The sequence below is a fragment of the Semicossyphus pulcher genome, unplaced genomic scaffold, assembly GCF_022749685.1.
Source record: "Semicossyphus pulcher isolate SPU_LCO1_2020_fin unplaced genomic scaffold, fSemPul1.0.p SCAF_12, whole genome shotgun sequence".
Lineage (NCBI taxonomy): Eukaryota > Metazoa > Chordata > Actinopteri > Labriformes > Labridae > Semicossyphus > Semicossyphus pulcher.
In genome coordinates, this window is record NW_027211626.1 from 15,431,921 (window position 1) to 15,446,898 (window position 14,978).

Genomic DNA, 14,978 nt, shown 5'->3' on the forward strand with positions numbered 1-14,978 from the left:
TAAGAAAGAATACGAGGAAGGACATTTATGGCCTTAAAATCTTTGACATCTTTTTCTTACGTTACACACGCTTCTTGCAAACTGAACACACACACACAACCTTACAAGATAAGCCCAAATTGAGACATGCTGTAGCTTGGGCGGCTGAATCTTTCAAACACACTCTGCTGGTTCAAGCGAGTCCAGAGTGGCTGTCTCTAATACAGTGGTGGATTTGATACACGCTGATAAGCTAGCTTCGTCTAATCTCATCTCTCTCTCTCTGTTTGGCTCTATTTCTTACCCTCCCTCCCTCTGTCATCCTGCCTAACTCTCTTATCCCCTCTTAAATGTGTTAGATGTAAGTCGAGATTGAAGACACTTTTAAGGAGCCTCATATATTGCTCCCTCTTGACCGAAGACGTTTAGAATTTCTCATTGTCTCGCTCATCGTTAGCCTCCGTCTGAAGTGTCTGAAGATCCTCGTGTTTACATTTGGCCTCAAAACTGGCAAACAGAAAATCAGTTTATCGGCTCAATTAAAGAAGATTGCAGATTTGGAACAGCTTTTCTGCAAAGATGGCCGCCACGAAAAGGCCGAGATTTAACCTTTAGGCCGCTCCAATTTGGCATCACACTCATGTGCACATATGTACACACACGTGCACGTACAATGTTGCAGGGAACATGACATTCATTTCAAAGCAAGAGGCCTGCATTTATCCCACCATTACAGCCTCCTGAAATGTCAGAGTGCAGATGTGTGTGTGAACTGACCTGTTTTCCCATGTGTGCGTGTGTGTGTGTGTGTGTGTGTGTGTGTGTGTTTGTGTTTGTTTGTCGCGTAGCTAATGGACAATTTTCCCTCTGATATGCTAACACAGAGAGGTTCTGTGTGTGTGTGTAGTTGTGCACACAGTATGTGAGAAGCCTGCCAAGGTGCCATTTGGTGAGCAGCTGGATGGTCGTGATACTGAGTCCTTAATGCATTTGTTATCTTTTACATGTTGTGTTCAAGAGCATGAAGGACCCTGACTTTCCTCCGCAGTGTTGCCTCTTAAATGTACATTAGGGATCCGGCTATGTGACGCAAGAGTTGCTGCGATAATTCCCCCCGTCCACGAAGGCCAAACACTTCACAACTTGTCCGCGATTGAAGAATATACTCCTGCTCTGAGAGCGCAGACACAAACACAAGAGGACAAACACGATGGAGGGGGAAAAAATCAATGGAAAGGAAATCAGGGAAGAGAGACGGACAGAGAGCGAGCGAGAAAAGTGAAAGAAAGAGAAAGAGATTGATGTACAGGCTGTGCACACACTCCACTGCCCTCTAATTACTAAGTCCACACAGCGTTCTTTATCACCTCCCCTATGTGTGTGTGTGCGTGTGTGTGTAATTACTTACTGTATGTGTCCACGCTGAAAGAAAAGATTTCATAGGTCAGAGTTATTCAATGGTAAACATTGAAAGCAAAGAAAAGGGCGTTTATTATTGATGTTGCATCTGACATTATTAATCAAAGTTATACCAAAGATTGATTTAACTCGTGTAATGAGCCTTTATGTCTTTCATAAACACCTGAGAGACCAGCAGCCTCCCTCTTTCACCCTCATTGTACTTCACTTCACATCGCCACCTGTCCGTCTCTCCTGTGCCAACTCTCATTTGCATTCTTTAGACAGTGAATGACAATGAATGGTTGACTCACTCACTGACTGGTTATTTAATGGATTCGTTTCCCGGCTGACCGATTGGCTTGTCAAAAGACAGGCCGGCCGGCTCATCCACTGATGGACCGCGTGTGACAACCGCTGTTATAAAATGTCCAACAGAGCAGAGATGATCATGAATGTAAGATACGTTTAATACCGAGCCGGGCAAAATGATGACACTGTCTCAGACTGGACTGGACAGAAAAGGCTTTCTAAATGATGGACGTGTCTTTATAAAAGCACCACGGTGTGTTCAAAGACCTGCAGAATGTGACGTCTTATTATGTTTTATGAGTGCAGTGTGTCTCTGTGCATTGATCGTAATCATCCGTGTCAAAAAGCCCTGTAGCTGCGTTTGAAAATGCATGGATGACTGACATCAGTACTGTATTTAAAGTGTGTGTTATATACAGAGGTGTAAAGATTACTGAAATATTCTACTCAAGTAAAAGTAAATTTTAAGTGAGTACTAGCTCACTTAAAATGTACTTAAAGGAGCAGTTCGCCCCTGGATAAAGCCGCTGTCAGTCAAAGCTGGTGTTCTCTGTAATCGATAAAAGCAATAATATTTGAAATTGGCGCCATAGCTGTGGAGGAAGTTGTACAAACAGCTCCTGTTTTCGCCCATCCAACATTCCTACAACACCCAGCGTGCATTGCGCCCATCCCTCTGAAAGGAACAGCCCAGCGAGAGACGCTGGAGTGAAATACTACCGTTTCGCTGCAGGCAACGGCTCAGAGCGGTATAGAATCCGAAATACGACGAGAATATACCGGTGGATCGTCTAAAAATCTTCAGGTCTGCAGTCTACATTTCAAACCTGACGATTTTGAACGAGACATGACATCAGAGGCGGGCATCCTAGATTGAGGAAGTGTAGTTTAGCATGCTCCTCCAGGGCCCATTGGAGAAGCGGATAGCGTCCTCCAAAGAGTCAAACTGCATTTTTTCCTACCATAATGGCATTAGCTCCCTGTAACAGCATGATAGGACTGAGGCTCCTTGAAGTAAAAGTTACTTAGTTAATTTCCCACCCCGCAGATTTTTATAATAAACACATTTTGCCATGGTTACATTACACATGCATCTAATGTAAATTAAATAAAATGAAAATTTGTTATTTTCAAACCTGGGCCCTATATTTACATCTGTTGGTGTTAAAATGATGAGAGATTTTATCAAAGAGTAAGATCCTTTGTTTAAACAGAAACAGCAGTTCTCTTGTAGAACTGTAGCTCTCTTCATAGCCACCAGACTCGCAGAACCCGGGAGTTGCTGATGGTCTACCGCTACCCTGATCGGTTAGTTTGTTTGCGTTGTTGTGACGTGTAACGAGGCAGCGGTAGACCAGCAAGTCTCGTGTTCTGTGAGGTAAAATTACTGTTTTTGTCAATGGAGTCTGGTGGGTTTGAAGAGAGCGATTTTCTCTGGTTTCTGCTTAAATAAAAAAACTCCCTTCAGTCTGTGTCAAAGGTGGTGGGGCTCAGGAAGCTGCAGCCCAGCTCTCCTTCTTCGCTTCTTGAAAATCATCCGGCATCACTGAATGTGTCTTTTTACCCCAGCGTTCGGTCAACATAAAGCGTGACATGAATTATCCAGTATCTCCTTTTCTCTGTAAAGGAAAACGCTTGGAACTATTTTCCGCAAAGGTACTTGTGTGTCCACTCTCTCTTGCGTGTGCGTGCATGTTTGGGTCTACACAAACAGGCAGCGGATATAAATGATTCTTCTACTCCTCTGATCTTAGACTGTATAACTCTAAACACACACTCCTACATGCAGTCACACACATTTCCACACACCTCGCTGCAGTCCTAATCTGCCCTGGCCTATGACAACGCTGCTTCTGGGCACGCTCAGTGAGCAGCAAGAGATAACACACATCCAACATCTCCGGAGGGCACGAGAGAGTTTTGATATGTGTGTGCGTGTCAGATTGGGTAGGTTTTCATTAGCATTCTAGTGCCTCGCTATACAAAAATGCATGAGTGAGCAGCTGCCAGATTAGCATGAGACGCTAACCAATGAGCATCTCATATAAATTTAGAGTCTGTTGTTGCTTGTGACAGTATTTCCTTCTTACTTCTTCCTCCTGTTTTTGACAGGGCTCTAACAAAGATCTCTAATCTCTCTCACACACACACACTGGAGCGAGGAGTATGTCGGTGGCATTTAGAGAGTGACAGAAGGTTGTAGAGGGATGAGGGAGATTTAGAGGGATGAAGCCAGAGAGTGACAGAGAATATTCAATTATATAAAAGCTTTATCAGCAAAATGTGGCCGAGGATGAAAAGAGTGTGTAAGACGGAGTGAGGGAGAAAAGGAAAGAATTGCTTTTGGATAACCACTTTATCAGTATGACGCCTAACTGAGCGGGGAAGTATAAGAAGCGAGCGGAGAGGAGAGAGTGTGCATGTCAGGCACAGAAAGAAAGGAGAGGCGGACGAATGAGGAAGCATATAAATCTGAGCCAAATGGAAGGGACGTGTTTCAGAGGTACCAAAGACATGAATATATATAAAGCCCACAAACTGTGCCAGGATGGTTACGCTACCTTATAACGCTGGTTTAATTTATCAACTAGTAAAACAGACATGCTCAAATGGTGACATAGAACTGAAGTGGACCATAAATTACCCCGACAACATGTCAGTTAATCTCCCAAACTTACCTCACACACAGCACCCTGATCAGTTCTTATCTCCCTGTGTTTGTCACTTGATATGTCCCGATTGTCCCTCTGGGGATCAATCTTATCTTACGTCAAATATGAAATTTAAATGTGACGAGACGCCGCCTAATCATTCAATCCAATCAGTCAATCAAGGTTTATTCATAGTCAAATTATAGCAAACATTATCTCAGGACAGTATACATGAAGGATTAACGGCAGGTCAAGATCGTACTCTTTGTTTTGTTATTTAGAGCAACCCAACATTAATCCACCAATGAAAAAGCACTTGGCAACAGCGGCAAGAAAAAAACGTCCTCCGAACAGGCAGAACCAGACTCATTGGTGAACAGCCATATGTAGCGACCGGATTGGCTGAGAAGCTGGGATAGAGGAAGCGACAGTAAGCATAGCCAGCAGCTGGGGCGGCTGTGGCTCAGTGGTGGAGTCGACCGTCTCTTAATCGGAAAGGTCGGGGGTTCGATCCCTGACTGCTACAGTACACATGTCGAAGTGTCCTTGGGCGAGACACTGAACCCCAAATTGCTCCCGAAGACAGAGCCATCGGGTATGAACGATTCTGACTGGAGATTGACACTTAGGCCATCAGTGTGTGTATGGGTGAATGTGACATGGAGGCGTAGCTTCAAAGAGGGCACGTCAGAATGATCTAACATAACTTTACTCCAAAGATAAGGCACACGTATTTGCTGGTTGCTATTGGTAGGTACAATCCCGCCTCCCAAAACATTGGTAGGGACGTGGCTATCCCAACCATATGTAGACCTACAGCCCACGGTCAGGAAAAGATTGTGGTCTTAATGTTTATAGTGCTTTGAGCACATTATTCACCTTAATAGAAATAGTGAGCTGTATATAAAGTTAGTAGTTAGTTAGTTAGTTTTTTAATGCCACTATGATTCGAAATTTTCTTGTCCAAAACACCACTTTTCTCAGTTTGGTCACCCTCATTGTAATTAGGGGTCACCTCACATTGTAATTTTCCCATGGGTGCCTTAGGGGCAACCGCGAAACCAACACCCACACATTCAGTTACAGAAAGAGACCAAAGAGAGAGGCCGACACGGTGATATAAGAACATTAGCAGAGAAAGAGAAAGAAATGGCTCCGTTCAGCTGTAACAGACTGTGTGGGAGGCTGCTGTAAGGAAACATAACTCAGGTGGAGTCTTGTTTTATAATTCATTACCAGCTGTGTTATGTGTGTGTCCAAAGCATAAAAGTGGATGAGGCCATTGCTCTGTGCACTGACCTTCCATTGTTCATTTATAGTTCATGATTTGATTTGTCCCGAGCCCTCACCCTGTGAAGGAAGCATTTATTTTTAATTACATTAAACAAGGTACGTGACCTCTTTAAGGATATATTGGCCCCATCAGAGGACATTTATCTTTGAGTTAACCCATGCTAATGTAAAGTAATTGCACATTGGATCTGCTTCGTGACTTGTGCTTAATGACTTGAATATCATGCTGTCTTGCAGCGTTATACTTACAAGAGAAGTTCAGGATTCAAAGTGTCAACAAAAGGGGTGACTTTGTGCAAACCGCTCGTCTTGTTCGGAGATCATTTTGGTTGTAAGTCGAGCCGAGGTCAGTTTAAGTGTTGAGTTTGGCTTTTTAAGAGATGGTTTCTTCTTTTTCTATCTGTTGTGACACTTTTGCCAAGGCTGATGCATTCATGCATTCAGTCCCAAAACGATACATTCCAGAAGAATATAATTTATTACTTACTGAAAGAGTAGCGTGCCTTTGAGAGAGTGTCTCAGTTTGGCTCTGCTCAGCCTCTGGTTTCAACGAAGCAAAATCCACCTCATCCAATCGATTAGAAATGCTGCTTGCATCTTAAATAATATTCAGTTATTGATTTTATCCAAATGTTTACTTCAAAAAACCAATTAAGGTGTTTTTTTAATCTTGTTTTTCGTGTGCCGAAACCCTAAAAACAACCCTGTGGTGTCAAACTATAAGGTCATACACAAAGAACAAGTCTTTTTAACTACACTTTCATGTCTCTTTTTTAATTAAATATGTCTTAAAGTGTGCCCTGCAGATTAATCCTCTCCCTCTAAGCTCAGTTAAAGTGCAGGCAATTTTTGTTTGGATGTTTTTGATCATTTGAATGCATCAGCAGCTCTGAAAGAGGTTAATTCTGCGCAGTGCATGCGGTGAAATCAATAAGAGGTGATAGCTTTCACTGGGACTTACCCAGCCAGTGTGGAAGCAGCAGGTAGCTGGTTTACTCATTCATTTCACTCATTTACAAATTGAGTGGAACAGCAGACGACTAAGAGGGGTGCGTAGACTGCTAATTGTGTGTGTGCGTGTGTGTGTGTGTGTGTGTGTGTGTGTGTGTGTGTATCTCCTTCATCGAGTGAGAAGAGTCATTTAAATTTCATGTTTGAACTGTTCAGAAGACATACAAGGATAAACACACACAAACAAACACAATGTTGTTTACAGAATGGTTGGCGGTAGTCCATGCCCCGACGCAATGATTACACTCTATTGACATCACACACACACACACACACACACACACACACACCTGCGAGTCAGTGGGTCATAATGAGTCTGTTTTTTATATATCTCTGAAATTCTGTCTAACTTTCTGTCACCATAGACTTAGTAATATAGTCTTTCTGTCTGCAAGAGGGAAAGAGAGACAGACAGAGTGCTTTCATCTTTTGCACTGCAGGTGTCTCAGGTCAGTCATGGACATGAACTTATTATCCTTTAGCAATTTACTTAAAGCTCCTGTGAGGAGTTTTTCACTGCTTACGAAACAGACTGAAATGTATTCTGATGACTCTATATGAGCTACAAAAGCAAACCAGACCATCAGCAACAAGATTGATTATTTCTATATAGTTATTTTGAATGCCTGAAACTGCTGGCGGGGGGTATGTGTCAGACGAAGAGATTAACTGCACGCTGCTTTTGTTTACATTTCCCAGCGTAAAAAGTTAAACTGAGTGATACATATGACTGTTAAAGAAAGCAGGATGAGATTTTTTAAGCACTTACAGGACAAAATCAGCAAAGAGATAAGAGGTACAGCTTTGTCCACAGGGGGCGCCAAAATCAACACACACACTGAAAGTTCCTCGCAGCAGCTTTAATTATAAGAGTTTTGACAAATCACTTTTCAGACTGTTATTTTGTAACAAGCATAAAAACAATTTAACCAGCAAATTATTTTAAATTTTGTCTCATTATGAAAATGCTTTTTAATTGTATTGTTACAGACTCTACTGTTTAAGCTAAACTGTAGTTAACAGTAGTGGAAGTCATTCCTTTTTAATCACATCTTGAGTAGTTACCCTTGGCTGTAGTTAAATTAAATGTATAAAGTGTCTGTAAATACTGGACACTGACAATCTGATGATCACTGAAGGGGCTCTTATCTTAGTTTAGATTTTCTATTGTTGGTTTACAATAAAAAGTCTCCTACAGTGCGATGGCCATCATTAAGTTTAAGATGGTGGATGGTGCTCAGATGTGACCAGATTCCCCGAGTCATGATGTCTGCGCCAGATCTGAGTCTCAGATGAGTCATTAGTTGATTTGATTGCTCCATACTGGGATCAATATTCCCTCATTTACAGTCAAACAGGAGCTGCAGCTCTTCTTCACTTTCTGCCTTTCCTTTTTTTCTCTGAACTGTTTTATTCACAGAAAGAGGAAGTTCCTGCAAGCAGCCTAACCTAAGTAACAATTTATGAGCTCTATTTCATGCCCGTAAGCAATCTGTGTTTTCTCTGGGAGCTGCAGGTGAGACATTTGACGGGAATTGAACCAGGTCATTGAACGTCACGCTGACAAACTCCCACTGAACGTCTTTTTCTCTTTCCTCCCAGGCGAGGACGATGACGACGACGAGTGCGGGGAGGAGAAGCTGCCGTCGTGTTTCGACTACGTCATGCACTTCCTGACCGTGTTCTGGAAGGTCCTGTTTGCCTTCGTCCCGCCGACAGAGTACTGGAACGGCTGGGCCTGCTTCGTCGTCTCCATCTGCATGATCGGACTGCTCACCGCCGTCATTGGTATGATGACCGATAAAACTGTAACATAAATATATTTAAGCAAATTAAAATGAATAACAGGTGACTTATGACATGTATGATGTTCCTGTCTTATCATTACAGGGGACCTGGCCTCTCATTTTGGCTGCACAGTGGGCCTAAAGGACTCAGTCACAGCAGTAGTATTTGTTGCATTGGGAACCTCTGTACCAGGTTAGTGTCTGTATTAGTTTGCACGTTCCTTATATGTTGGCTCTGCTCCAATCTTATCTTAGATATCCAGCTATTGGACTTTCCGCCATCTTTAATCACAGACCTTTCTCTCTCCCACATTTGACATTTAGCTTCATAGGGCCTTTATGAGCATAAAATACCCCGAGGTCTTCAATTTAGGAATATATTTGTGTTCATCAATGATTGCCTTCAGGGAGCACCTGACATTTTCAACTGCTTGCTTCAGTTTTTATTACTAGAAGCTTCAGTTCCTCCCATGTCTTTAACCGAGTCTGTCCCCGCTGTATTGATAACTGTTTTATGAAACGCTGCAGTAAAGTAAGTGCTCTTTAAAAGAACAATCAGACAGAGCGAATCAACGGCAGCCATAAACGGGGAAATGAACACTGCTGAGCCTTCTCCAGACACCGGTGTTTTGCTGCAAACATTTTTCATTTTATTTAAAGTAGCTAAAGATGCAACAGAATGCATAAAAACAGAATTCAAAGCTTATTTCATCACCCTGCTGTGGGACCTTTTACCTTGACTGGCCCAGTACCTCCCAGTCTCTCCAGTGTGTCTTTATATGTGGGAGCCTGTTAGAGGGGACTAGTGCAGCCTGCAGACAGCGGCATGGATCATCCTCTAAATGTGAAGAACGAGCGGCGACTGCAACGGCTGGCTAAATATGTTTTAACCTTGGCCTCGGTCTCCTGCACACACACACACACACACACACACACACACACACACACACACACACACACACACACACACACATGCAGCACATGCTTGAATTCCAGATGTAACAACTGTAATTACTTTTACGAACAGATTCACACAATCTTGCACCATACTGACATATTAAAGCTCCAAATAGGTCTTGCACACAAACACACAGAGGTGCACACACATGCACACACACCTGCACTGTGACCACCGTGTGTTATTAGCATAGGGCTATCTGTCATGTCAGGCTCAGGTGGTCTCTGTCCGCCCATTTACGGAGCTCAAGGGTAAAATGATTTATTACATTCTCTTACACACACACACACACACACACACACACACATAGAGCACAAACATATATGTACACTAACAGAAAATGTAATACTTAAATGATACACAATACCTAACAGACAAACACACACAGCTGCATGAAAGTTAGAAATGCACATACACACACAACACGCACAATGTGGGGAGATACAAGATGGAAACAAAGTGCTTCAGCCTTTCTGAAGCTCTCAGCCTTATTAACAAAGCCTCCCATGGCCCACACACACACACACACACACACACACACACTCTAAGAAACAGACCTCAAGTTCTGTGGCTACAGTTAATAAAACCCATCCGGCGATGTGGTTCCCTGATGATTAACCTCGTTTATCACAGTTAGCCAGGCTAACACACACCCACACATGCACAAACTCACACACACACACACACACAGGCAAACACACGCACACACACTGAAGAGGAATGGAAGAAAACAAACTGCAGCCGAGCTTTTAAAAGAGAAATAGACACTCAAAAAAATGACATTTGTAGTTGGTTTGGGATTCAGGTGAAACCCTGGAGCCTCATCAGTTTACAGCTATAAAGTTCATTTACAGCAGACTATGCATCATCTCATGCCGCTGCAGAAAGTCAGTAACTATAGTTAAACTGAGAAAAATGCGCTTTGAGGCTCAAAGGTATAAACAACAGTTACATAGGACATCATAAAGCGCTGTGTAAGAGCTGGTTCTGCACAATAAAGCATCTATAGAGATTTATTATTACAATTTTAAAGAGATTTTCATTTAAATAAATGTCTGTTAAGTCACTATCTATCGTTAAATAAGGAAACACAATTGTGATTGGCCCACTGATGAAAGCGTTTGCATTTGCAGTGTTATGGACTGGGTGTCTGTGGCGACTTTGGTGGAATAAATCACAAGCGGCGCCCAGTTAGTGACGTGTTTTCCATCAGCCAGCAGTGGTTGGTCTGCCAGAGAGGGTAGGCGGAGCTAAGCGGCTGCTTTTCCGGTCTCTGCAGAAGTTGCGAGTTAACAGTAATCTACTATGGCTGAACAAACAAAGAAAAGATCGATGACTACAGATACAACTTCAAAAATTAGTGAAAATCCAAAGAAAAAGAATCAAATTCAACGCTCAGATGAAGGCAAACAGTCTAAAAAGGAAAGCGACCGTCAGCGAGGAAAATCAAGAGTTACAACCGGAACTTAACTTAAAAGAACCAAACTGAGATCTTCGAGATTACAACTTTAAGTATTGCCTTTATGTGTAAAAGACTTTGACCGAGGTAAAAATAGAAGCAAACTGCATCAATTTAAATGACATTAGATGGAAACATATCCAACCTCATTAGGGAGCATTAAGGTGGCATTAAGTCTCAGTTGCAAAAATAGAACTTGCTTAAGATCAACAGAGAACTTTTCATAGTATTTATAAAGTAGAATCATTGAAGACTTTCTAAGCAACTGGTCTCCTGAGGTTAAAGACAACAGGGGTAAGAAGACTTAAATTAGACTTGCCAATACAATGATCATTTATGTACTATCCCTTATCTATACCGCTTATCCTGTTCAAGGCTGGAGCCAATCCCAGCTGTCATTGGGCGAGAGGCGGGGTACACCCTAGACTGATCAGCAGTCAATCACAGGGCTGACACATAGAGACAGACAATCTTTCACGCTCATATTCACACCTACCGTCAATTTTAGACCAATGAACCGAACGAGCATGTCTTTGGACTATGGGAGGAAGCCAGAGCACGCGGAGGGAACTCAGACATGCACGGGGAGAACATGCCAACTCCACACAGAAAGGCCCTCTTCGTCTTGATTGGTGTTTCTCTTCACTATAACAGACACCCAGTAAGAGCAGAATCGTCTTGAACACTTTAGTCAAGACAGATTATCTTGAAAAGGCCTGCTCAGACTGCCACTAAGTTTATTTTAAAAATGTAGTAGCCTCATTCGAAAGTCTCAAGAAGATGATTTGTAACGATATTTGTATTCCCACGACCTTTTGTCTAGCATCAGAATCCGCACAAATTATCCACTGAGCAACAATCTAATCCATGAAGAGGTATGACAAGAGCTAAGGGACAGATCTCCTTGAAACTTCCCAGTGATATTTATGCCCCCGAGAGGATGGATCCTCATCTTTAATACCTTTCCTCCAACACCACCACCAGGCAAAAATTTACACATGCACAGAGAGTGCTAGATTTCCATGAGGACATGAAAGCCCTCCAGTGAGTTCTTCCATTTTAAGAGGCGAGAGGGAACAGCAGAGAGAGGAAGGCGAGCGGGAGCAAGAGGATGAGGAGGCAGACATAGAGAGAGGGAGACGGGTTGATTGACAGAGAGGCAGACGAAAAGGGCAGAAAATTCTCCGGGGAGGAATACTCACACAGAAGGAGCTGCAGAGTGGAACCCATGCACACGCACACACGCGCCGAGGCCGAACATGCGAGCACCCACGCACTCACCCTTTTTATCAGGCACACAAGCTCTGAAAGACCGATGATGAACAACACGCACATGCACAGGCCTTTACCAGCTGGTGGAGGCATGGCATCAGATGGGACCCAGGTGGCACTAACACACGAAGACAGTGACATGCATGTACCGAACATAGGAACGCACACACACGGGCACAAATTAATACACACACAAACACATACTGAAACACACTTGAGCTCAGCAGGCTTGTCCTTGAAGCTTTAAGGTGTTCGGGGAGATTTATCTTTGCTGGACTCTTCTTTGGCTCATTGCCTCGTCCGGCCCTCCCGTCATCATCTTTTCCAGCACCAGTTTTGCCGGCCCTTTAAGAAAGCCCTCTCCCCTATATTTCTCCTTCACTTCCTTGCGTTTTCTCTCCATTTTTTGTGGTTTTCTCACTGTAACTGGCAGAAAAAAGGACAAGGACATGAATCGCTAACAAAGAGAAGATGGCACGGAAATTAGCGCAAGAAAAGAGTGCTAACTGACCATTTGGCCGTTCGCTCAGTCATTGTGCTCTCAGCCTAGAGCCCATTGTTGAGATTTGGCACACTCTCCACTGCCCCTTTCAATACCGCGAAGAAGACCATGCCTTTGGAGCTGCTGTAGCTTGGCAAGCATAAAACCGGGGGAACATTTTGGGACTAAGCAGCGTCATGCTGATTAGTTGTCAGGCCAAGATTTGTTTGCCCCTGCAAACTGAGGCTCAGCCTTGTAAATTATTGATCTTGGACCAAATCCGGTCTGTGCTGGCTGCCAGCGACAGAACAGTGTAACAGGATTAAAGATTTGGTTTCTAATTTAAGGTTCCCTGTTTAAATGTGGAAAAGGGGATTTGCACAGTGTTCTGTATTAATAATTTTAAGTGTTCTGCATTTATCAAGAGTGTCCTACGCTGTTACTTTGTTCTTGTGTAACTCAAAAATGACTGCATACCGAGGTGGAGATCAGTTCCAAGCATAAACCTGTTTGTACCGTAGAAATATACAGCCCCTGTTTTACTACAGATAGCACATTTTAAGGGCAGCGCGCAATGACACTTGTATAACGGCAGTGGTAAGGTTTGGTCCTCTGAATCCAGAATCAGGTTTTTGATCTCCTCATTTTCCGATAAAACTCTGGCCAAGAGATTTTACATGCAAGATCCCTAGTTTATTACTCAAACCATTTTGCATGCACTCCTCGCTTGAATGCTCACTCGTAATTTCCTGCCGACATTGTCAAGGGCTTTCTATTGAGATAACAGCTGTTCTCATCAGCTGGTCACATCTTTCCAATAGCATGCTGCAAGACACTCTCATTGTCATCATGATACTGTCTCTTTAAATATCACCCTTTCTGGACCACCAGTTCATTCATGCTTCCGTTTATGCACCCCTCCTCCCCATCACTGCCCAGTCTTTGCAGTTTATCAGCTTCATCAGTAGTCATGATCCACCACCTCCACGATCAATGCCTTGAGTCCAAAGGGGACGTATCTTACTGCTGCAAATGTTCCTTGTATTGCAAAATCTCCCTGTAGAGTCTGAGCGCCAACAACTTCCTGTCATGTCTTTATAACCACATCATCTGTTATTTAAAAAAAGGTTACGTCTCTACCTTGTCTCTACTGATTACACTAAGTGGTGGGGGATATATCTGGCACTGTGAACTAGAGAAAAGGTCATAGTTTATTTCAAGTCACTGTATTAAAATCTTATTAAAGGCATTATTGTCCACACCAACTGGTATACCAATCCAGACGTTAGCTTTGAAATTATTCCACTTGTTCCGACTTTGTGCGCCAATCAAATAGTATTATTCCTGACTTATATGATCTCTTTCAGTGATCACAATGTATGTCTATGCTCAGTGCAGAGAAAGGAAGGTTTTGGTGTGACTACGTCTGTGAAGGTTCTTAGTCATCCAGGTCATGGTAATTCAAAGCTTCGTCCAAAAGACAACTGGACTTGGTTGAAGTTCTTGAAGACATTTCACCTCTCATCCGAAAAGGCTTCTTCAGAACTCCTAAAGGGATCTGCAGAACTGAAGAAGCCTTTTGGATTAGAGGAGAAAGGTCTTCCAGAACTTCAATCAAGTCCAGTCGCCTTTTGGACCTTGTGGTACTGCATCTTTGACACCCCACTTCCACACTTTCTCTTGCACGGCATTCCCTCTCTATGTCGCTTAAACCATACGGTCGATCAACAGAAAATACTGTATCTTCAATCTTCACACCCAGATCAAAAGACATATCATCCAAAGTTTTGCTCCTCCTTTATAGATCTCCAGATTTCTTAACATATGTCCTGTAAGATTTGCACAATGGAAATGGATAACTTTGCCCAAATGGGAAGTGTACATCATGGTCCACAATAAGTCCAACCCTGTCTACTTCTCAGGTTGAAGAGCTTCCAAAATGACATTAACAATTCCTCGTCTCTCTCTGTTGTAAATTCAAATTAACAGTTTGTGTTAGCAGATGGCCTTACCTCTCCTTACCACACGAAGACATCAACACAAGACTTTGGTCCCACCTTTCCTACAGTATAGCAAGGCCTAAGATAACCATCCATGGAATAGCATTTGCTGATAGTAAATGCCAAGCATGCCCAAATTTGACGCATCTCCACCATGTCTTTCTCTGCCCAGATACCTTTGCCAGTAAGGTAGCTGCTATCCAGGATCAGTATGCAGACGCATCCATCGGTAATGTGACAGGCTCCAACGCTGTCAATGTTTTCTTGGGCATTGGGGTGAGTCAATTTAAGGATTAATTCCTCATTCATCGCTGGCGTTATGGTCCATCACATAGGTCTTTTTACTTCTCTTGTACTTTACAGTCACTTTTTGTCAT

The 14,978-nt window shown here is 42.9% G+C and overlaps 1 protein-coding gene across 3 annotated transcripts in view; it reads left to right on the forward strand.

Moving 5' to 3' along the window:
* slc8a1b (solute carrier family 8 member 1b) overlaps window positions 1–14,978 on the forward strand; it is a 146,079-nt gene that overhangs the window by 128,369 nt on the left and 2,732 nt on the right. For all 3 annotated transcript variants that reach the window (XM_069658870.1, XM_069658872.1, XM_069658871.1), the window contains exons 8-10: window positions 8,247–8,432; window positions 8,535–8,624; window positions 14,774–14,877. In XM_069658870.1, the coding sequence (XP_069514971.1) occupies window positions 8,247–8,432; window positions 8,535–8,624; window positions 14,774–14,877 (380 nt within the window). The remainder of the gene's footprint in view (window positions 1–8,246; window positions 8,433–8,534; window positions 8,625–14,773; window positions 14,878–14,978) is intronic.